Below are 18,826 nucleotides of genomic sequence, written 5' to 3' on the forward strand. Positions count from 1 at the left end.
GTAAAACATGTTGGTTTGTAATCCGTCGAAGACTGAAGTTATTCAGTTTACCTCCCAGTTCTCTAATTCACCCACCAATGTAGAATTTCTGACAATTGGTAATCTAAAGATCAAACCCACTTTGGAGGTGAGAGACCTTGGTATCATACTCGACCATCATCTAAATGTTTAAGACCCGTGTCAGTACAGTATGCCAGTCAGAGTCCCAGTCCCTAATGACCACTGGGAGAATCAGAAAATATCTTTCTGATCATGAATGTGAACGTTTACTTTCATCGAAAGTGGAGTCCTGCAATGCCGTTCTCTTCGGCCTCCCAGCAACAGAGATCAAGAAACTACAGCGTCTACAGAACACAGCGGCCTGAACCAATCATCTCAAGAACCAACAATTCCCAACATATTACACCAGTCTGAAGAGAGCTTCACTGGCTGCCGCTAGAAGAAAGGATTTTATATAAAATCTTGTTCACAACATGCAAAGTTATAAATAGCATTGCTCCTGATTACATCATGGATCTTCTCCATGAATACAATCCAGCACGTGCTCTACGGTCTGCATCGAGTAATAACTTAATTCCCAAAACTAGACTTTCCACATACAGTGGCAAAGCGTTTAGTGCCGCAGCTCCAAAGCGATGGAACGGTCTTCCATCTTAAACAAGCCACTACGCCTGAAGTGGCTCGGGTGGGCTGGTGGGTATATCCATTTGAGTAACGTGCTTGTGTGTAAATATATTTATGAATGGGTCTGTGTGGTCCATGTCCACGTCTTCTTCACTCATGTTCTCTGAATACCTGCTGCACACCAAATTTCCTTTTTTAAAGGATAATAAATCTGAAACTTGAACTTGAAGCATTTAAATCTCGACTAAAGACTTTCCTCTTTCACAAAGCCTACGGATTATAACTCGTACAACTTTTAGTTAATTCTACAATTATTTTATAAATGTCTTGAGACTTGGTGTAATGCATCTCTCAATATTTTATCACCACCACCACCACAGCCACCTCTGGTTTGCTCATCACAGATAAATCTAAATGTGGGTTTGTGTAAAGCTGCTCTGTGACAGTGTCTACTGTTAAAAATACTATCAATAAAAGAATTTAATTGAACACAGTGAATAAACAGATTTCTCATGGCTTTATTTCTCAAGTTTACTCAGCTGGAAAATAAATTTATACAGTACAGTTTAACATTTTTTTTTTCCAAGTGAAAAATAAAGCAAAGATAATGACTAGAGTGATTTAAAATACTCCCAAAGCTACCGGATCGGTAACACAATGCGGTAAAGAGTCCTGATGGGAGGATGCTGTAGTCCACTGTACATGGTTCCCTGAGCTATCTGCCAAAATCTGGCAACCCCGAGTTTTAATCTCTTCATTCAGAAGTTAAATTAAAAGCAGTGCAAAGTTCAGATCCTGTAAAAGTCATCAACAATTTGTGCTCTTAATAACTTAAGAAATGGGGTTTAAAACTACAGCATCATAAAATACATTAAGAGTTGGGATTAACACTCAACACCTTTTCACTGAACCCTTCAAGTTACTGGTGACCAGGAGACGAGCAGAGTACAGATCAGATTCACTCAGTGTGTGTGAAGACAATAGTGCAGTCCGCACTGCTACGAATATAAAGGACATTCCTATTACACATGGGAAACTGGAACTGTGCACAAAATCTAACATTCTACTGGGAACACAACGCACCCCGATAAAGAAATATCTTCAAAAAGCACTTGTTTTTGTATCGTTACATGATAAGAAGCAGACTTCAATGTTTAAGCTCCAGCTAGGTATTTTCCATTATTATTATTACTTTCAGTTTTATACAGGGATGAGAATGGGACATTTAAAAAAACTCTGAAATGCCTGGCCGGTCTAGGGGGCATTTGCTCAATTCACAATCCCCCTTTCCCACATCCATACATACATGAATGAATGTTTTCAAATTCAATGATGGTTTAAAATGTTTATAAACTTATATAAGTTTATAAACATTTTAAACCAAGTTTATAAACATTTTAAACCATCATTGAATTTGAAAACATTCATTCATATTGTTGCAAGGATGGACGGCGGTGGAGCAGACAGAGAGCCGGAAAACTTCTTCCTCCAAAAATATATTTTTTATTTTTTCTATTTTCAAAACTTTTCTTAAAATAGTGCAAATGTTTACAGTGCGCCAACCAAAGGTTCAAATTGCCAAAAAAGAAAACTATACAAACAAAATAAGAAAATACAAAAATAAAGGAGGTTTCAAGTTTGCCAGACTAAATTAAAAAGACCCTCACCATAGTCAGCCAAACCACAGCACCTTCAAACAAGACGTTCCAACCAGACCTGAGGCTCTGGAGCTACTGCAGAGCTTTCATCCCCGCAGCCCCGCCCACAGCTGAGCCCATATTGCAAAATTAATCAATCAACTAAATAATGACATCCTAAACACAAAATGACAATTTAAAGAAACAAACACAAAATATACAAACATCCAAAATAATTTTCTTTAACCAAAAACCCTTCAGTGCATCGTAAAATACGTTTCCCCAACACCAGTAAAACACCCCCGTTAAAATAGTCCGTTCTACCAAACACCCGCAAAACCCCTCCATAACAAGCCAATGGTACAGTCCCTCGGTTTCTCACAACAAACAGGAAGTATGTGGAGTTCGCGTGATGAGTTACTGAAAACTGTTTTGTGTTATAAAAGTGCTAAAACTAAATAAACTTGACGTTAGAAATAACCAGTTTGTACGTGTGTTTCCTAGACCAGAGACGATGCTTAACAGATGGGAGATGAAAATGCTCAGAAATGTGTGATGCGTTTTACATATGAGTGGAGCCAAACAAATGTTACTAGAATGCTTTTCCCTGCACTCGCAACAAATGCTGCTCTCGTTAGAAACTACGGCAAACGGTGGAGTATGAAATGCTTGAAAACCAGTAATACCCATACAGAAAACAGTAATGGAAATGAAGTGCAACTCACAGCAACAGGTCAGCCAAGATGTTTGAATGTTGCCGGCAGATTGCTGCCTGTGCGCTTGCGTGAGAGGTGTGTGCGTGTGCGCGCGAGCGTCACGGCTCACTCCGTGACATTATATATATATCTATCATGAGTGATAATGGAGGTAACCGTAATGATAGATTAGATTCCTCCTGACTATCTTTGACAATTTAAGTAAAACTTACCTTTGTGCTTTTTTGTTTTGATGTGCTCCTGGATGTTTCTAGCTCCTCTGTTTCCATAATTGATCATATCTGAGCACAGAATACACAGAACCTTTCCCGGCACGGCCACTTTTCGGATATGTTCCGTCAGGCACGTCGTCATAGTTTGTGTCTCTATCTGCACGGTAACGCTACTATCGAGTCATGCCCATCGGAAACAGTTCTTTATCCCATTCGATTTATCGATTTCCGTGGCATGATCCTCATTTTTGCGGTCCAAAACTTTCGCCATATTGGCGAAGTAACTTTGAAAACTAACCAAAATAACTAGGACTTAAGAAGTGATCAAAACCATGTACATATAGCTTGTTTCTCCGTGAATTGTAGAAGTGAGATGAAACTAGAACGAAAACGTTGCCGGAAATCGTCGTGAGTTGTTGTTAGCATAAATATTGAAGAAAGCAATGACGATTTCCGTTATCACAGCTGCAACTAATTTTGCGATGAGCGTTGCCGAAAGATGCTGGCAGGCGGGCGGGCAGGAGGTCGGTCCTGCCTGCTTGTGCCACCACAAGCCTCGCCTCGTGCCAACCCCCCCCGTTGAATTTTTTCAACGGATTTACACGTTTCACAAAAATGACATTTTCAGCAGGAAAAACTTGGAATTCCACAGATCCGCAGAAAATTCTCATCCCTGTTTAGACACTTCATACAGAATTCAGCGAGGTGGTTTCAGGAGGATCGGGGTCCTTCCCCAGAGGACGGTGGTCACACTCTGGACTCTTTGGCCCTTGTTTCTTGACACGACTCCAGCCTGTAAGTATCCACGGCCAGACAAACTGACACAGGAGAACGCCAATCACCAAACCCACACAGAACACGAGTCCGACAATCCAGCTGCTGTACACATGTTCACCTGAACACAGAACACACACCTCTCACAAACAAGTCCAATCACAAGGTCATTAACTCCAGCTCACCTATCCATCAGGGAATCTAAACAGCTTGTGATGAACACGCACCTTTCACTGGAGGCGAGGTTTCATCATCCGTCTTCTTCGCTGTAGTGGTGAAGAGAACATGAACATTCAGAACACCATTAACCAGGATCTCAACTTTACATCAACAGCTAACACATTCTGCAGAGGTAAAACCCAGACGCAGATAAAGTCGGACCTGTGACAGCGAGCGTGTCAGGGTTGGAAATTAACTTTATTACTCTCCTGCCACTGTGGCTGCTCGAGTCTGAGATCTACCACACACTCAGATGGGGTTTTTACCCACCCGCCCCGTTCCTGTTTGAGCTGATGGAAGTTGTGTTTGAGGAGCTGGGCAGATTAAAATCATGAACCATTCACAGGACTCCCTGTTGTTGTCGTCTTTTCTCCACTTCTCATTAAATAAATATTGTTTGACCTTCCCTTCTTTGGCCTGCGTCTCCTGGGAGGTTTGGAACACTTTGCTGCAGTGGGAGCCCAGACTGCTCGACCTCAGCTAATTCTCTTTAACGGTCAGTCAGTCGTGAGCATTTTACACTCAAGCTGCCACATTAAAGCCGAGTCTTGTTTCACTTGGACACTTTAAAGAGGAGACGGTCTTTAACTGTCTTTAACGAGGACACAAATCTTCTCATTAGTGTCCGAGTGGAACAAGCAGACTCGTGATTCAGTCTGTGCTGTGGAACGTCAAACACCTCAGTTACAACTGCATTATTTCTTCCTTATGCTACTTTTATTTATCCACCATCGTGGCTGGTAGGTTGAGTAAATTCACCTGCATTTGGTGGGTAGTGTGTGCCAATTACACACACACACACACACACACACACACACACACACACACACACACACACACACAGTGTCTCGGCTCGTACAGTTTTAATCCCAGTCTGTTTCTGTTTAAAGCTGGACTCCGGATCGAATTCATTATTCAGTACAACTGTTTCCCAAACATCACGTTTATTTACAGTTCTATAGCGCGAGTGCTGATTTACTCTCTCACCTCTCACATGGACCTGTACGACGGCGATGGTCTCATCGTTCATGCGGTCCCGGACTGTGTAGTTCCCGCTGTCGGACGCATTCCCATCTTTAATCTGGAGCGTGTTGATGCGAGACACTCTCTCTCTGTACTCTGGACTGCACTCCATCCTCTCGTTGTCCACGGTGCAGATCTGCAGGGGTGATGGGTGTAGAGCGTCGCTCGCACTAAATCGCACCTCCATGTCACTGAGGGGTAAGAGCACGTCGATGGGCTCACCTGGGGTAACCACACGGGTCACCTCCACAGCTAAGGAGAGGAAAGGAGGAAATTAGAAATATGAGCAGAAAGCGTGTGGAGTTGAGGTTCATGCCCACATTACACCGGGCCAGTGGTGTAGAACACTACAGAAATAAAACTATAAACACAAAACCACACGCAACAGCACCACAGCATGAGCACAACACAACGGAACACAGCTAAAGAGAAATATTCCTTTACAACGATTAGACAAGAACACACTCGGGGTTCTGCTGCTACAGAGAACACGACAACACTGAGTGATGATCAGGAACACAACTCGACACTGGTACTGAACCACAGGACGGCCAGCCAGGGGGCGCTCTCTTCATTATTAATACTGTGCGTGTTACTTTTAGACACTGAAAATTAAGCTACAACTATTTTTATTATATTAGGAATACTCATGCATCTCAAACAATTACAATATCGTGAAAAAGTTCAATTATTTCCATCAGTTATTTAAGAAATTAAAATGTCACTGTTTTCTAGACTAATTACATGTAAACTAAAATACTTCAGGCATTTTTCTCTTAATTTTGATAATTATGGCCTACAGTGCAAAAAAAGTCTCCAAATATTAGACCATTTAATTTTGAGTAAAACAGTATAAATGCTGTGTATCTCTCGTTTTAGTTCAGTCCACACAACCCCAACCATGGAGAAGACTGCTGACTCGACAGTTGTCCAGAAGACAGTCAGCGACTCCCTCCATAAGGAGAGTAAGCCACAGAAGGTCGTTGCTGAAAAGGCTGGCTGGAAAAGGTGCACAAGCAACAGGGATGAGCAAAGCCTCGAGAGGATCATCAAGAAAAGTCAATTAAAGAACTTGGGAGAGCTTCACAAGGAGTGGACTGAGGCTGGTGTCAGTGCATCAAGAGCCACCACGCACAGACGTCTTCAGGAAAGGGGCTGCATCTGTCCCATTCCTCATATCAAGCCCCTCCTGAACCAGAGACTGAACTGGAGGAAGAGTGGAGAGGCACAGGATCCAAGGTGTTTGAAGTCCAGTGTGAAGTTTCCACAGTCTGTGATGATTTGGGGTGCCATGTCATCTGCTGGTGTTGGTCCACTGGGTTTTATCAAGTCCAAAGTCAATGCAGCGTCTACCAGGGGATTCTAGAGCACTTCATGCTTCCATCTACTGACAAGCTTTACGGAGATGCTGATTTCCTTTTCCTGCAAGACTCAGCACCTTCCCACAGTGACAAAACTTCTACCAAATGGTTTGTTGATATTACTGCGCTTGATTGGCCAGCCGACTCGCCTGAGCTGAACCCCAGAGAGAATCTATGGGCGACTGTCAAGAGGAAGATGAGAAACACCCGACCCAAAAATACAGACGAGCTGAAGGCCGCCATCAAAGCAGCCTGGGCTTCAGTAACACCTCAGCAGTGCCACAGGCTGATCGCCTCCATGCCACGCCCCTTCGAAGCAGTAATTCATGGTAAAGGAGCCTCAACCGAGTACTGAGTGTATAAATGAACAGACTTTTCAGAAGTGGGACATTTCTGGATTGTAAATCCTGTTTTGATTGATCTTAGGGAATATTCTAATAATCTGAGAGACTGGATTTCTGATTTCCATGAGCTATAAGCTATAATCATCAAAATTACAACAAAAAGAAGGCTTGAAATATTTCACTTTACATGTAATGAACATAGAATATATGAAGGTTCGATATTTTTAATTAAATTATGAAAAAAGGGAGAACCTTTTCACGAGATCCTAATTGTTTTTAGATTCACTACTATTCTGACTGCCCAGTGCAGTTTAGCAACAAGTTCTGTTTTTCACACAAATACCTTCTTAATGTGTCCGGGTCAGTGCTGGCTGGGAACAACAAGGAACACAGACACAGTTAGACACACAACCAGCGTTCTGTTCCAGCCCTTCTAACAGAATGACACGAGGCGCTGACAGTGGGTGTAGTGGAGATTTTTAAAGTGGGGGTACGCGATTCGTGACGTCATCGATTTGATATCATGTCAGAAGCGGTAGCCTTTGTTTGGTCGCCTATGTTCGGTATGAATGATTTGTATAAATGTTACGTTCTTTTAACAACACAAGACGGCACAAGAAGACACTTTTTTCAGACATTTTTATGTGTGCAATTTTCATTCGTGTTTGTCAGTACAGCCCAACTGTTATGGCGAAAAGCCGCGGTTTATTTTGTCTCCAATAAATATGCCGAAATGGCTAAAGAGGAACAAATTCGCCTTCTCCTTCCGAATGCATCGTCGTAGACAGCACCACTCTGCTGCTGGAACTCAACATAAACCTTGCATAGGTTTAACATGGACTATCAGGTGTGAAGCCAAAATATTGGAAATTATGATACACAAACACCTTTGTTCATGTTCGATTCATGTTCATTTGAGCCGAGCCAGGGATAAGCCTCCTTTTTATTTTTCCACATTTCTTCCGTCCATATCTCGAACGGTGAGCTGGAGCTCCCCAACACCTCTGTGTTAGCATTAGCTGCAGTGAAAGGAACTTCAGTGTGAGTGTGACTGGTTATGACTGGTGATGGTGGCTCACTCAAGGTCGCTGGATTTGGTGTCGCCGGTGTCTGAATGCTTTTTCTGAAATAAAAATCGATGTTTTTCTGCCGAGTCTTTCCTGTCGAGTCATTTTCCCCTTGATCTGCCATTCTGTCGAAGCTCTCTAGTTGGTCGAAGCAACATTAAAATGGCGGAGTCAACCGTTTACATAATTCTAATATCTCGGCTGCGTTTAGAATGCATTCTACTTTGTGTTGCTACGTTTTACATAACGTTCGATTGGGGGGGCATTGATGATGAGCACAAAGGCACGTGTCACTTACTGTAGAGCGGATAAACTCAGGCCATTGAATGACAGTTTTTTTTTTTTTTTGAATCTCACCTCGGGAGAAGTGGGTGGACGGCGTACCCCCACGTACCACGCCCACTACACCCCTGGGCGCTGATACACCTTTAGGACCAACTGGAAGAAGTCTGAGGCGTGAAAGAAGGACACTTACCCTTAATGAAGAGACGCACGTTACAGACCTCTGAACCCTCACACTGACAGGTGTATATCCCTCTCGCAGTGTAATCAGCCGCAGCGATGGTGAGATATGGTTTCCCCTCCAGGTACTGATCATGGGAGATATTAAATCCCTTCTCGGACCTGCAGGATGTCTGATCACACTGAGCCAGAACATGACCTGGTAGATGAAACCGGGTCCATTTAACCAAACCAGAACATTTCCGGTCGCAGTGGAGAGTAGCGGCCTGATGAAGTTCAGCCGTTACAGGACGCTGACTGAACACAGAGGGAGGAACTGAAAAGAGAAACAAGAAAAAGAAAGCATTAACTAAAAACCCATCCTTTAAATATTGGCTATTAACCCAAACCAGCGGTTCGGTTCTGCTAACACACACCAACAGCATGTCACAGGAAACATCAATAAAGAAACAACAGAAAGTTAATTAGCGTGAAGACAATGACAGAAGTGTAAATCAGCAGATAGATCTGTGTGTGTGTGTTAAAGCACAGTGATGGTTGGAGGGTTAATACAGACTGTCAGAGTCCGGATTCTGTGCAGAAAACGTGTACGTGGTACTACAGAGAGAGAAAAACGTACTGGTGAGAACCTGCAGCGTGAACAGAAGGGCGTGGCTCCACATGTCTGCAGAAACACAGAACACACACACACAGTTACACATCATTCACATTAAAACACCAGCTAACTCATTTCTGTCTCCATCAACTGCAAAAGAAAGAATTATTCTGCTTTCAGTTCTCAGATAATCATCATTCCTTTTCTCTCATAATTCCTGAGCAGTGGGAGATGAGTGGAGATTATAGAATATAGAAATATAGAACACAGGGAGATACACGTTCTAGCAGTAATCTTCATTCAAGTCCAAAGTCAACGCAGCGTCTCCCAGGAGATTTTACAGCTCTTCATGCTTCCGTCTGCTGACAAGCTTTATGGAGATGCTGATTTCCTTTTCCAGCAGGACTCAGCACCTGCCCACGGTGCCAAAACTTGTACCAAATGGTTTGCTGACTGTGATATTACTGGGCTTGATTGGCCAGGCAACTCGCCTGAGCTGAAGCCCAAACCCCTGAACCTTTCAAACTCTCCTTCAGACTCCTTTTCAATTTATCCTTCAATAAACCTTTTCAGAAAAATCCTTTATTAAATGTGTTGAATTATGAAATATGAACTGAAATAAGCTTTGTAATAAATTGAAAGATTTATTGGATGATATATTTATGGATTTATTGATGGATCTACTGACAAATAATTAAAGAAAAGTCACAAAACCCCTCCATCTGCTTCCCCTAAAGTAAAATGTGCAGGATGAAGTTTATTGTGAATGAAACCTCAGCCCTGGTTTCTGCTGTGCCACAGAGGGAACTGAACCCAGCACCTTCAGCAGAGGAACCTGAGGAGTAGTGGTGTCGTTAGGCCCTATCGCTCAGGGCTATATCCCTGGGCATTCTGAGTCTAACCCTGGGCATTCTCACCCTCAAAAAAAGTGAGAGAGCGATAGAAAACAACTGGAACAGATCGGAACTTGACTTGCAGCGTCCAAAGACGGGGGGAGGGGGGACATAACTGAGCGCTGCACAATCAAACTGTTGGTAACCGCCAACAGAAGAACATTCAGAACTGACTGGAAGACGACTTCAAAAAACAATCCATTATTGTTGGGTTTTTGAAGATGTAAACAGATGGTAAGTCATCGAGCGTGAGTGTGTGTACGTGGGCGTGTGTACACGTGGGTGTGTTCAGACTATCAACAGAGTAACCTGTCAAACTGTTGCTGCACAGAATCCGCTCCGTGTAGCTGGTTCTGTTGGATTTACAGTGTCGGGTCTGTATGATTAGTGAGCCAGGCGAGCTCAAAAGTCCCGGTGAATATCTACAGCGGGGGTCTGTTTACCCCGACGGAGTTTACTGAGCAGGTCGACAACAATCTGTGTTCATATAGACACCAACAGCTGTCCTGACATCATTTAATCCCATGTTTTAATGCTCCATGTAGCCGACGCAGAAGCAGCCAGCCTTTGGTATGACAGTCACAGAGAGGGATAAAATCGCTTTGTTTTGCCACGCAATATTAAATGTCAATCTAAACGTGCTGTCCAGATCCTACACATGAGCTGCTGCAGTCCACGGAGCCTGGACGTGTTGGAGAAAATGGTGTTAGTGTTTGAGAGAGAAACTTGGAAGACATATGATCATGGTCTTGTGAGATGGGACGTCCTCTGGGATTGTGGATGTTGTCATATAATAATGGAGCTCAGAGTGTCTTTGTGGTCCGAAAGGAGAGAGATGGGAGTCAGAAACCACACATTTCTATTAAACTGATAAAGTTTACTAGAGATACTTAAGTCAATTGACACATGCCTCGGTTTCCTGAGAAATGATGGGTGGTGATAATAATAATAAAGAAGCAATAAGACAAACTGTAGTACATAAATTTAACAGCGCAGTGCAAAAATCATTAATAAAGATGTTATACCCTCTGAATGTGTGTGGGTGATAATATGTACAGTTAGCTATAACCTCCCCAACCTATCTATCGATACCAATCTCCCTTAAAAATAAATAAATAAATAAAACCCCGCCCCAGGAAAACCTGACGGAGCCCCTGGTCTCTTCAGCAGCGAGAAACGGCCCGGGCCCGGACCCCATTCCCCACCAAGCTTCAAAACACTCAAGCCAATTTCTGCCCTGAAGTACAGAAGCAGACCCACAGACAACAGGCTACATGTGAACGAACCTGCTGAAATCAGCGCTGTTACTTTTTTCTAAGAAGATTTTGCTTCAATCTTGAAGTGGCTGTTCAGCTCAGTTCGACCTAAAAGAGCACTTCGTGTGTTTTCCTCCGAGGATGTTCCAGCTTTACGGATAAAAGGAATGTCGATCTGTGCAAATACCAAGACCAAATGTTTATTGCGCTTTGTTTCATGTTCGTCCAGTAGAGGCGCTGTATTTCTGCCAGCTCGCGCTACAATGATTTTGTATCGTTACAAAACACCTTTGTTTATTTAATTAATAAATAAAGTGAACTGATTTAATGAGGTAAAAAGCGCGAGTGCTGTACGGCCTATTCTTAGACGGGTGATGACGGTTTCCTCTCTTCTGTTTCTCCCCACCTTCCTCCCAGCACCCACACGCTTTTGTACATTGTAGAGAGGTCTTCCTGCATCTCTGGTGTCCCAGTTCTCCTGCCATACTTTTTCTGTTCTTTGACTTTTAATGATGGGTTTCGCCTCAGCTTTACATCATGGAATCTGCAGATGGACTGGTTGTGATTTCACTGACTGTTTTGCCAATATGTCCACGCCCTCGTTTCCTTCCACCCCTACATGAGCAGGAACCCAAATGAAACCTACAGTTAAACCCGCCATGACTTCCCTGACCTGATGCTCATGAGTGCTGATAACCTATGTTGCTATTAGTGTATTGTTCTGGTTGTTTTCCTCCACCCATAGTAATCCGAGCATTATGGCCACAAGCTCTACTGTGTCCACTGAAAGATGGTCTCTTCTCCTTTTTATAGCTGTGCCATACTGTGGGATATTTACTGCAGCACCAGTGCGTCCAGACTCAGGGTTTTTGAACCATCTGTAAATAACACTGTCTTATCTGCAAAGAGTTGTTGTATGTAGCTTTAGACAATGATCTTTATAAATGATCTCCCAGAGTTATCAACTCTGATTGGGTCACTGTCAGCCCCTGCAGAACTTGATCAGGCAACTGAATGCTTAGAGTCAACGTTCCGCCATACTTTAGATAATGTAGCTCCTCTAAAAAGGAAAATGGTCAGAGACAAAAAATTAGCACCCTGGTATAATGATGACACTCACACATTAAAACAGACCACTCGAAAATTGGAACGTAAATGGCGTCAAACAAAATTGGTAGCGTTCAAATTAGCGTGGAAGGAGAGCTTCCTGAAGTATAGAAAAGCTCTTAGTGCTGCGAGATCAACATATCTCTCCTCCCTAATAGAAGATAACAAAAATAATCCTAGATTCCTATTTAATACTGTAGCAAAATTAACCAGGAATAAGTCCACTATCAACACATGCACACCTGCAGTATGGAGTAGCAACGACTTCATGAATTTTTTTAGTGACAAAATTGAGAATATCCGACAAAAAATTCAAACTACTAATTTAAGGTCAGACAATGTAAGTGACCCTGTAGTTAACAATATAACTCTATCAGATCAGCAATTAGAATGTTTTACTCCCCTTAGAGAAACTGAATTACTTTCATTAATCTCGGCATCAAAAGCCTCAACTTGTGCACTAGATCCCTTACCTACACGTCTATTCAAACAGATAATACCTGAAGTAATTGAACCGCTTCTAAAAATAAATTCTTCTCTTACGATTGGCTATGTACCCAAATCCTTTAAACTAGCAGTTATCAAACCCCTGATTAAAAAACCTGACCTTGATCCCTGTCGGCTGTCCAATTATCGGCCAATATCAAACCTCCCCTTTATCTCCAAGATCCTTGAAAAAGCTGTGGCACAGCAGTTATGCTCATATTTACATAGGAATAACATCCATGAAATGTATCAGTCAGGATTTAGACCTCATCATAGCACAGAGACAGCTCTGGTTAAAGTAGTAAACGACCTACTGTTGGCGTCTGATCAGGGCTGTGTCTCGCTGCTTGTGTTGCTTGACCTTAGTGCAGCATTTGATACCATTGATCATTCCATTCTTCTGGATAGACTAGAAAATATTGTGGGAGTGAAGGGAACGGCCCTCTCCTGGCTCAGCTCTTATTTAATTGATCGCTATCAGTATGTTGATATAGGGCTGGGCGATATGGGAAAAAGTCATCTCATCTCATTCATCTCATTATCTCAAGCCGCTTTATCCTTCTACAGGGTCGCAGGCAAAACAGACATTGACAAAACAGACATTATTTTGTCAACGTCAAATGATTAAAATAGTATCAAAATATAATTAAATTTTCAAAATCTCTCCTTCATATAGTTTTAAATATTATTTAAGAACAATAAAATAGAACAATAAATAGCCAAAAGAATGTGTTCTACTCTCAGTGCAGTTTCAAGCAGCTTTCAAAGACAACAGAAATAAAATAGACCTCGGCTCAACTGTTCTCAGCTTATGGTGAGAAAAAGGCCCGAGAACTGCCAGTGAGTGCAGTGCTGTCTCAGTGCGGTCAGTGTGTTTGTCAGACAGACAGAAGCTGCTGCATCTGTAATATCACGGTGTCTCGGAGCTGTTTTGCCACACGGCGTGGCGCTGGATAAAGCGCACTCTCTGCTCTCCTGTTGCTGCTGCACAGGCGTTGTTACTGGGGGAAGATTAGCACTTGTTCCGGGCGGTGTTTGTAAAAGTTTGTGTTCTCCGTGCTCGAACAGGTGGTGCTGCTTCAGGTGATAAAAACATTAGTGGTATTCCCCGTCTTGTTCGGAACATGTGCTCGACACGATTTGCAGTGCACACTACTCTGTTTCGTGTCGGACTTCAAAAAAACAAAATGCCTCCACACCACCGAACTTTCCGGGCCCTTCTTATCAACAAGGTCATCAACAATGCCATCCCTTACGCCTTGGGCTGTGTCTTCTGCCGTTTCTTCCGAGGGAGCACTCATTTTCTTTTTTTATACGGCTGCAGCAGCACAAACAAACAAACACGCCACGACTAGCTGCTGGCACGGCTCTGTTCCAGCCACGTGATTGGCTCAGCGCGGTGCAACTGTCATTGTCATTGGCTATTCGTATTGTCTGTCAAAAGATGGACGAATGTAATCTATTGAAAAGTATATCGACCATGTTTCATAGTTAGTTGTCAGAGTCCCTGCTTGTACTCAGTGCAATATGCTGTACTCGAGTTGAGGGGGGATGGGGGGGGTGCCATCCCCCCTGGAATAAAAAAATGGTCAAAATCATCCCCCCTCCAAAACGGGCACCCCCCCTCCCTTCCATTGAGCAATTTTATCAATAAATGTGGACATGACTTCTATTTAACATTGGAATTAGAAATGCCATTCCACGTAGCTTTGCTGAAACTGAGCTACAATAAGCCACTGCGAGAGAGGGCGCGCGCAAGCGAAGCGTTTGAGGAGGTGACACTCAGTTGGGGTTCCTTTATTTTTGATTTCATTCGGCGTCAGTGACAGCAGTGGATTGCAGCATCATGGCCAAGCGGAGTGCACAGCAAGACCTAAACAAGTTCGGATTTAAGATCGCAAGAAAAAACATTTCAGGAGGTACAGTAAGTCAAGAGTTACGAATATCAGTCCCACTTTCTGTGAGCCCGCTATCACGCTGTAAAGTTCCCGATATGGAGCCTGATTTGTGGGTGTCGGATAACAACACAGCTATCATAATGCATGTTAGTTTGGAGTCTAGCCAGCTATCGAGAGCTCACTCAGGTTCATGTTAGCTTTGATTTGAAAAACAAGAAATCCATGATGAACTACAGTATTTTTCCTCATCTGTGCCGATAATGAACTGTTTAAGGCCAACTAAAAAAAAAAAGAAGTACTTAACATGTAGCATTATCTAACACAGGCTATGTTAGATAATGCTACATGTTATGTTAGATAATGCTACATGTTAAGTACTTCTTTTTGTAGTTGGCCTTAAACAGTTCATTATCAGCATAGATGAGGAAAAATACTGTAGTTCATCATGGATTTCTTGTTTTTATAGTGGAAAGAGGAAGAGAGGAGGAAGCAGAAGCAGGGCAAGACAGTGATGCAGATGAGGGCCCAAGTTGTCAGGGAGATGAGCAAGATATCCCTGATTGCTGGACATCCGATATTTTCAGGCAGAAGAAACAACAATATCCATGGTTAATATGCCAAAGCAAAAAACTTGGCTGCCTAACCTGTCAGAAAGTTAAATCAGTTGGGCCAAATGCAGGTGGGAGCCAGACGCATGTTGTTAATGAGTGGTCCAAAGTTAAAGTTACAGTCTCTGGTGCAACGAGAGCAGCACAGCTGCAAGCTCTCCGTAAGAACATACACAAGCACAGAATGTCAGACTATCATCAAGCAGCTGAGAAAAGCATGGAAAAGACAAAAGAAAAGAGAATGGAAACACTGGCTTCCGATATGCAGAGGGATCACTTCTTAACTACTGATTGCGTATTTCGCACAGTTTATAAGACTGTGAAATCTGGAAGGCCTTTCGCCGATCTACCAGTTGATATAGATCTGCAAGTCTTAAACGGATTAGACATGGGAAGAACTTTACATTCAGACCATTCATGTGCAACAATCAGCCTCCACATTGCAAATGAAATGAGAGAGAGAGTATTTGGACAGGTTCTTCAGAGTGGGACTAAATTTTCTATTCCGATAGATGAATCTACAACAGATAGTAAGAAATCTGTTTTAATCATTTACATTAGAGCAAGCATAGGGAAGATTGAAGATCCATTAACATTCTTCCTAGATTTAATGGAACTTTCTGCAACCAATGCAGACGGAATTTATCAAGCTCTAATGAATAATCTGTCACACCATGGCTTCTCCGAAGATGTTATGAGGGAGCGCTTTGTTTGCTTTGCATCAGATGGAGCTTCTGTTATGCTCGGCAGTAAATCAGGTGTTGCAACCAAAATTGTTGAAAAGTTTCCCAACGTGATGGTGTGGCACTGCATGAACCACCGTCTTGAGTTGAGTGTTGGAGATGCTATAGAAGAAATTGCTGGGATGAATGAATTCCAGTTTTTCTTTGATAAAGGTTTATAGTCTCTACCATGTGTCTGCCAAAAACCGCCATGAGCTCACTGACTTGTGAGGAACTTGCATTACAGTGCCTGAACATAGGGAGAGTCCTCAGCACTAAATGGGTAGCATCCAGTTGTAGGACCATTAGAGCTGTATGGAACCAGTACCCTGCACTCCACAAACACTTTTCTAATGCCTCAGCTGATCCTAAAAGAAGCTCAACAGAGAGATGCATGTTCGATGGCTTAAAAAAACACCTCTCTAATGTAACCTTTGTGCAGAACTTGGGAGTGATGCATGATGCTTTAGAAGAACTGGCTGAATTCTCTCTCTCACTACAGCTCAGAAACATGACACTCCCCAAGGCCGAAGCAAGCCTCAGTCGGCAGGTCCGAGTGCTCAAGTCAATGGCAGACCAACCTGGACCAAGGGCAGAAGAGGCTCAGTCTGCAGTGGATTTAAAGGTATTTAAAGGAGTCCCATTGACAAACAATTCAAGGTACAGAGAAATAAACCGACAACAGTTTTTTCATGCCTTGGCTGCAAGAATAGAGAACAGAATGGGATGCCTACTGGGTAAACAGAAAAGCAAAGAAGAATACCAGCGCTTTCTTCACAGTGTTAAAGTTCTGCAGTCCTCCAACTGGCCAGATGGATGTGGGATTCGTTATGCCGAAAAGGAGATCCAGGAACTCTGCTCCTTTTTTTCAATTTTAATGACGAAAGACAAATTCAGAGAGGGATGAGGGAGTATATTGACATGGTCACAATTAAAGCTGATGCTGAAATAAAGCCACCAGAAGAGCTTAAACCCCTCCTTCAAGCTGTGGACACACTCGTCATCTCCACCGCTGAATGCGAGCGTGGGTTCAGTCAAATGAACATTCTAACAACAACTCGAAGCTCCCTAGAAGTAAGAAGTATGTCAGCGTTGCTTTTCATCTGGTGTGTTGGCCCTCCATTGACACTGTTCAAACCAGAGGTGTAGGTCAAGTCTTGGCTTCAACACCATTGCTTAGCTAATGATCCAAAAGCAAGAGCCCAGAAAACTGACCACAAAAAACATGATTATGAAAGTCTTTGGAAATTTCTATGAGGTAGGAAAGCCATGAGAAGTAAAGCCATTTCTTTGCCCACCTTCACTGCCCCACAAAGGAGGACTTTTTTTGGTCTTTTCTTTTCTTTCCATTAAAATAATAACCGGTATGGACATGTATAATTTGCATTACTCATAAGAATAAACACAATAATAACAAAAAGGAAAAAAAAAATGCACAATGCCTCAAACATCTTTGAGGAAGTTTAGTCTGATTTACAATTTACTGTTGCTTGTTGTAGCTGATTGGTTCCCTGCCTACCTCTGTATTTAACTCAATGTTCCCAATGTTCAGCTTTGAATAAAAATTCTATTGACTTGATATGAAAAGATTCAGTTGTTCATTTACATTGCCTGCTGAGGTTTTAATAAATTATTTACCAAACGATTTAAAAGGAGCCTACCATGACTATGAAGTTACACTTCAAATTTGTCCTCTGCATTTCACCCTAATATGGAGAATGTGGTCGGTATGTCAGCCAGGAGACTGACTAAATATGACCCATGACAGCCACACTGTGCATGTTTTACAGTAAAATACCAGTGTGTTATGTTTTTTACAACAATAAAAAGGGTACACAGTGTGCACTACACTCTATCAGTACAACATACTGCATGTCTGGTAAATGAACAAGGCCCGCAAACCCTCCTAAACGCAAACCAGTTTCCCACCGATGGGTCGACACGCGACTAAACCCTTCACCATCACCCCGGTTTGATTTTACAACTCGACCGCTGGCAGCATGTAAGCTGTTCCTGCTTATTGAGGTGGCGCTGGGCATGCCGAACAGCCTGAGCAGCTCAGAGGATGCAGAGACAGAGTTTCCCGAGTGTTGCAGGAATGATGTAATGAGAGGGTTGTGTTGGACTTGCCTTGCTCTCTGGGCCGTTTCTCTCCCGTGGCGGATGTGTTGTGGGCGAACGAAACCGGAGTTTGATGATATTAAGAGTCAGTTTCAAGGAAAGTCTTCGTAAGAGTCCAAAGTTCAAAAACAGAAGACGGGTCTGTCAGTTCAGGAAGTTCACATGCAATAATTATAAAGTTTAAGGCGAAATAATCCGCTACAACCGGCTAAGCATGCGGACTCTCGCCTGTTACGCTGTCAGTCCACAACTTCACTAAAGGGTGACGTCTTGTGCCGAGGCTCCTCCCCCCCATCAGGGCTCGCAAGTCTCGCGCTTTGAGTCGCGCTTTCCGGTGTTAGACACCTTCGCGAGCGCTTTAGCACCAGAAACACACCCGGGGAAATCCTAACAGCGGATCAACACATCTCTACAGCTCACCGCAAAGGCTTCCCAAACCAGCAGGGCTGCAGCTTATTTTCACCTTCTAAATGCTTTCAACAACAATTCTTCAGGAGAGCAAAAGGAAGAGAAAACTGAAAGCCCAACCCCAGCGCAGGACGCTTCTCACTCAGCCGCTGCCCAGACCACTTCCTCTTCTTCACTGCAGATATGAATCTCCTACACTCTTAAAACACATGTGTTGAAAATAACACAACTTGCGTTGTTTTTTAACACATCTCTATGTCCAGCTTGGGACAACAGAACTTTTGTTCATTTTA

General features: G+C 42.9%; 1 protein-coding gene across 1 annotated transcript; it reads right to left on the reverse strand.

Moving 5' to 3' along the window:
- Positions 1-2,068: 2,068 nt before the first annotated feature.
- On the reverse strand, positions 2,069-18,366 carry LOC132872707 (uncharacterized). The gene is made up of 6 exons (XM_060907707.1): positions 18,135-18,366; positions 9,059-9,103; positions 8,453-8,755; positions 5,170-5,457; positions 4,191-4,229; positions 2,069-4,084 (listed from the first exon to the last, which is right to left on the reverse strand). Exons 2-6 carry the CDS (start codon positions 9,099-9,101, stop codon positions 3,876-3,878), a joined length of 882 nt encoding a protein of 293 aa, XP_060763690.1. The 5' UTR covers positions 9,102-9,103; positions 18,135-18,366; the 3' UTR covers positions 2,069-3,875.
- Positions 18,367-18,826: the final 460 nt, after the last annotated feature.

Source organism: Neoarius graeffei, chromosome 24, assembly GCF_027579695.1.
Source record: "Neoarius graeffei isolate fNeoGra1 chromosome 24, fNeoGra1.pri, whole genome shotgun sequence".
NCBI lineage: Eukaryota > Metazoa > Chordata > Actinopteri > Siluriformes > Ariidae > Neoarius > Neoarius graeffei.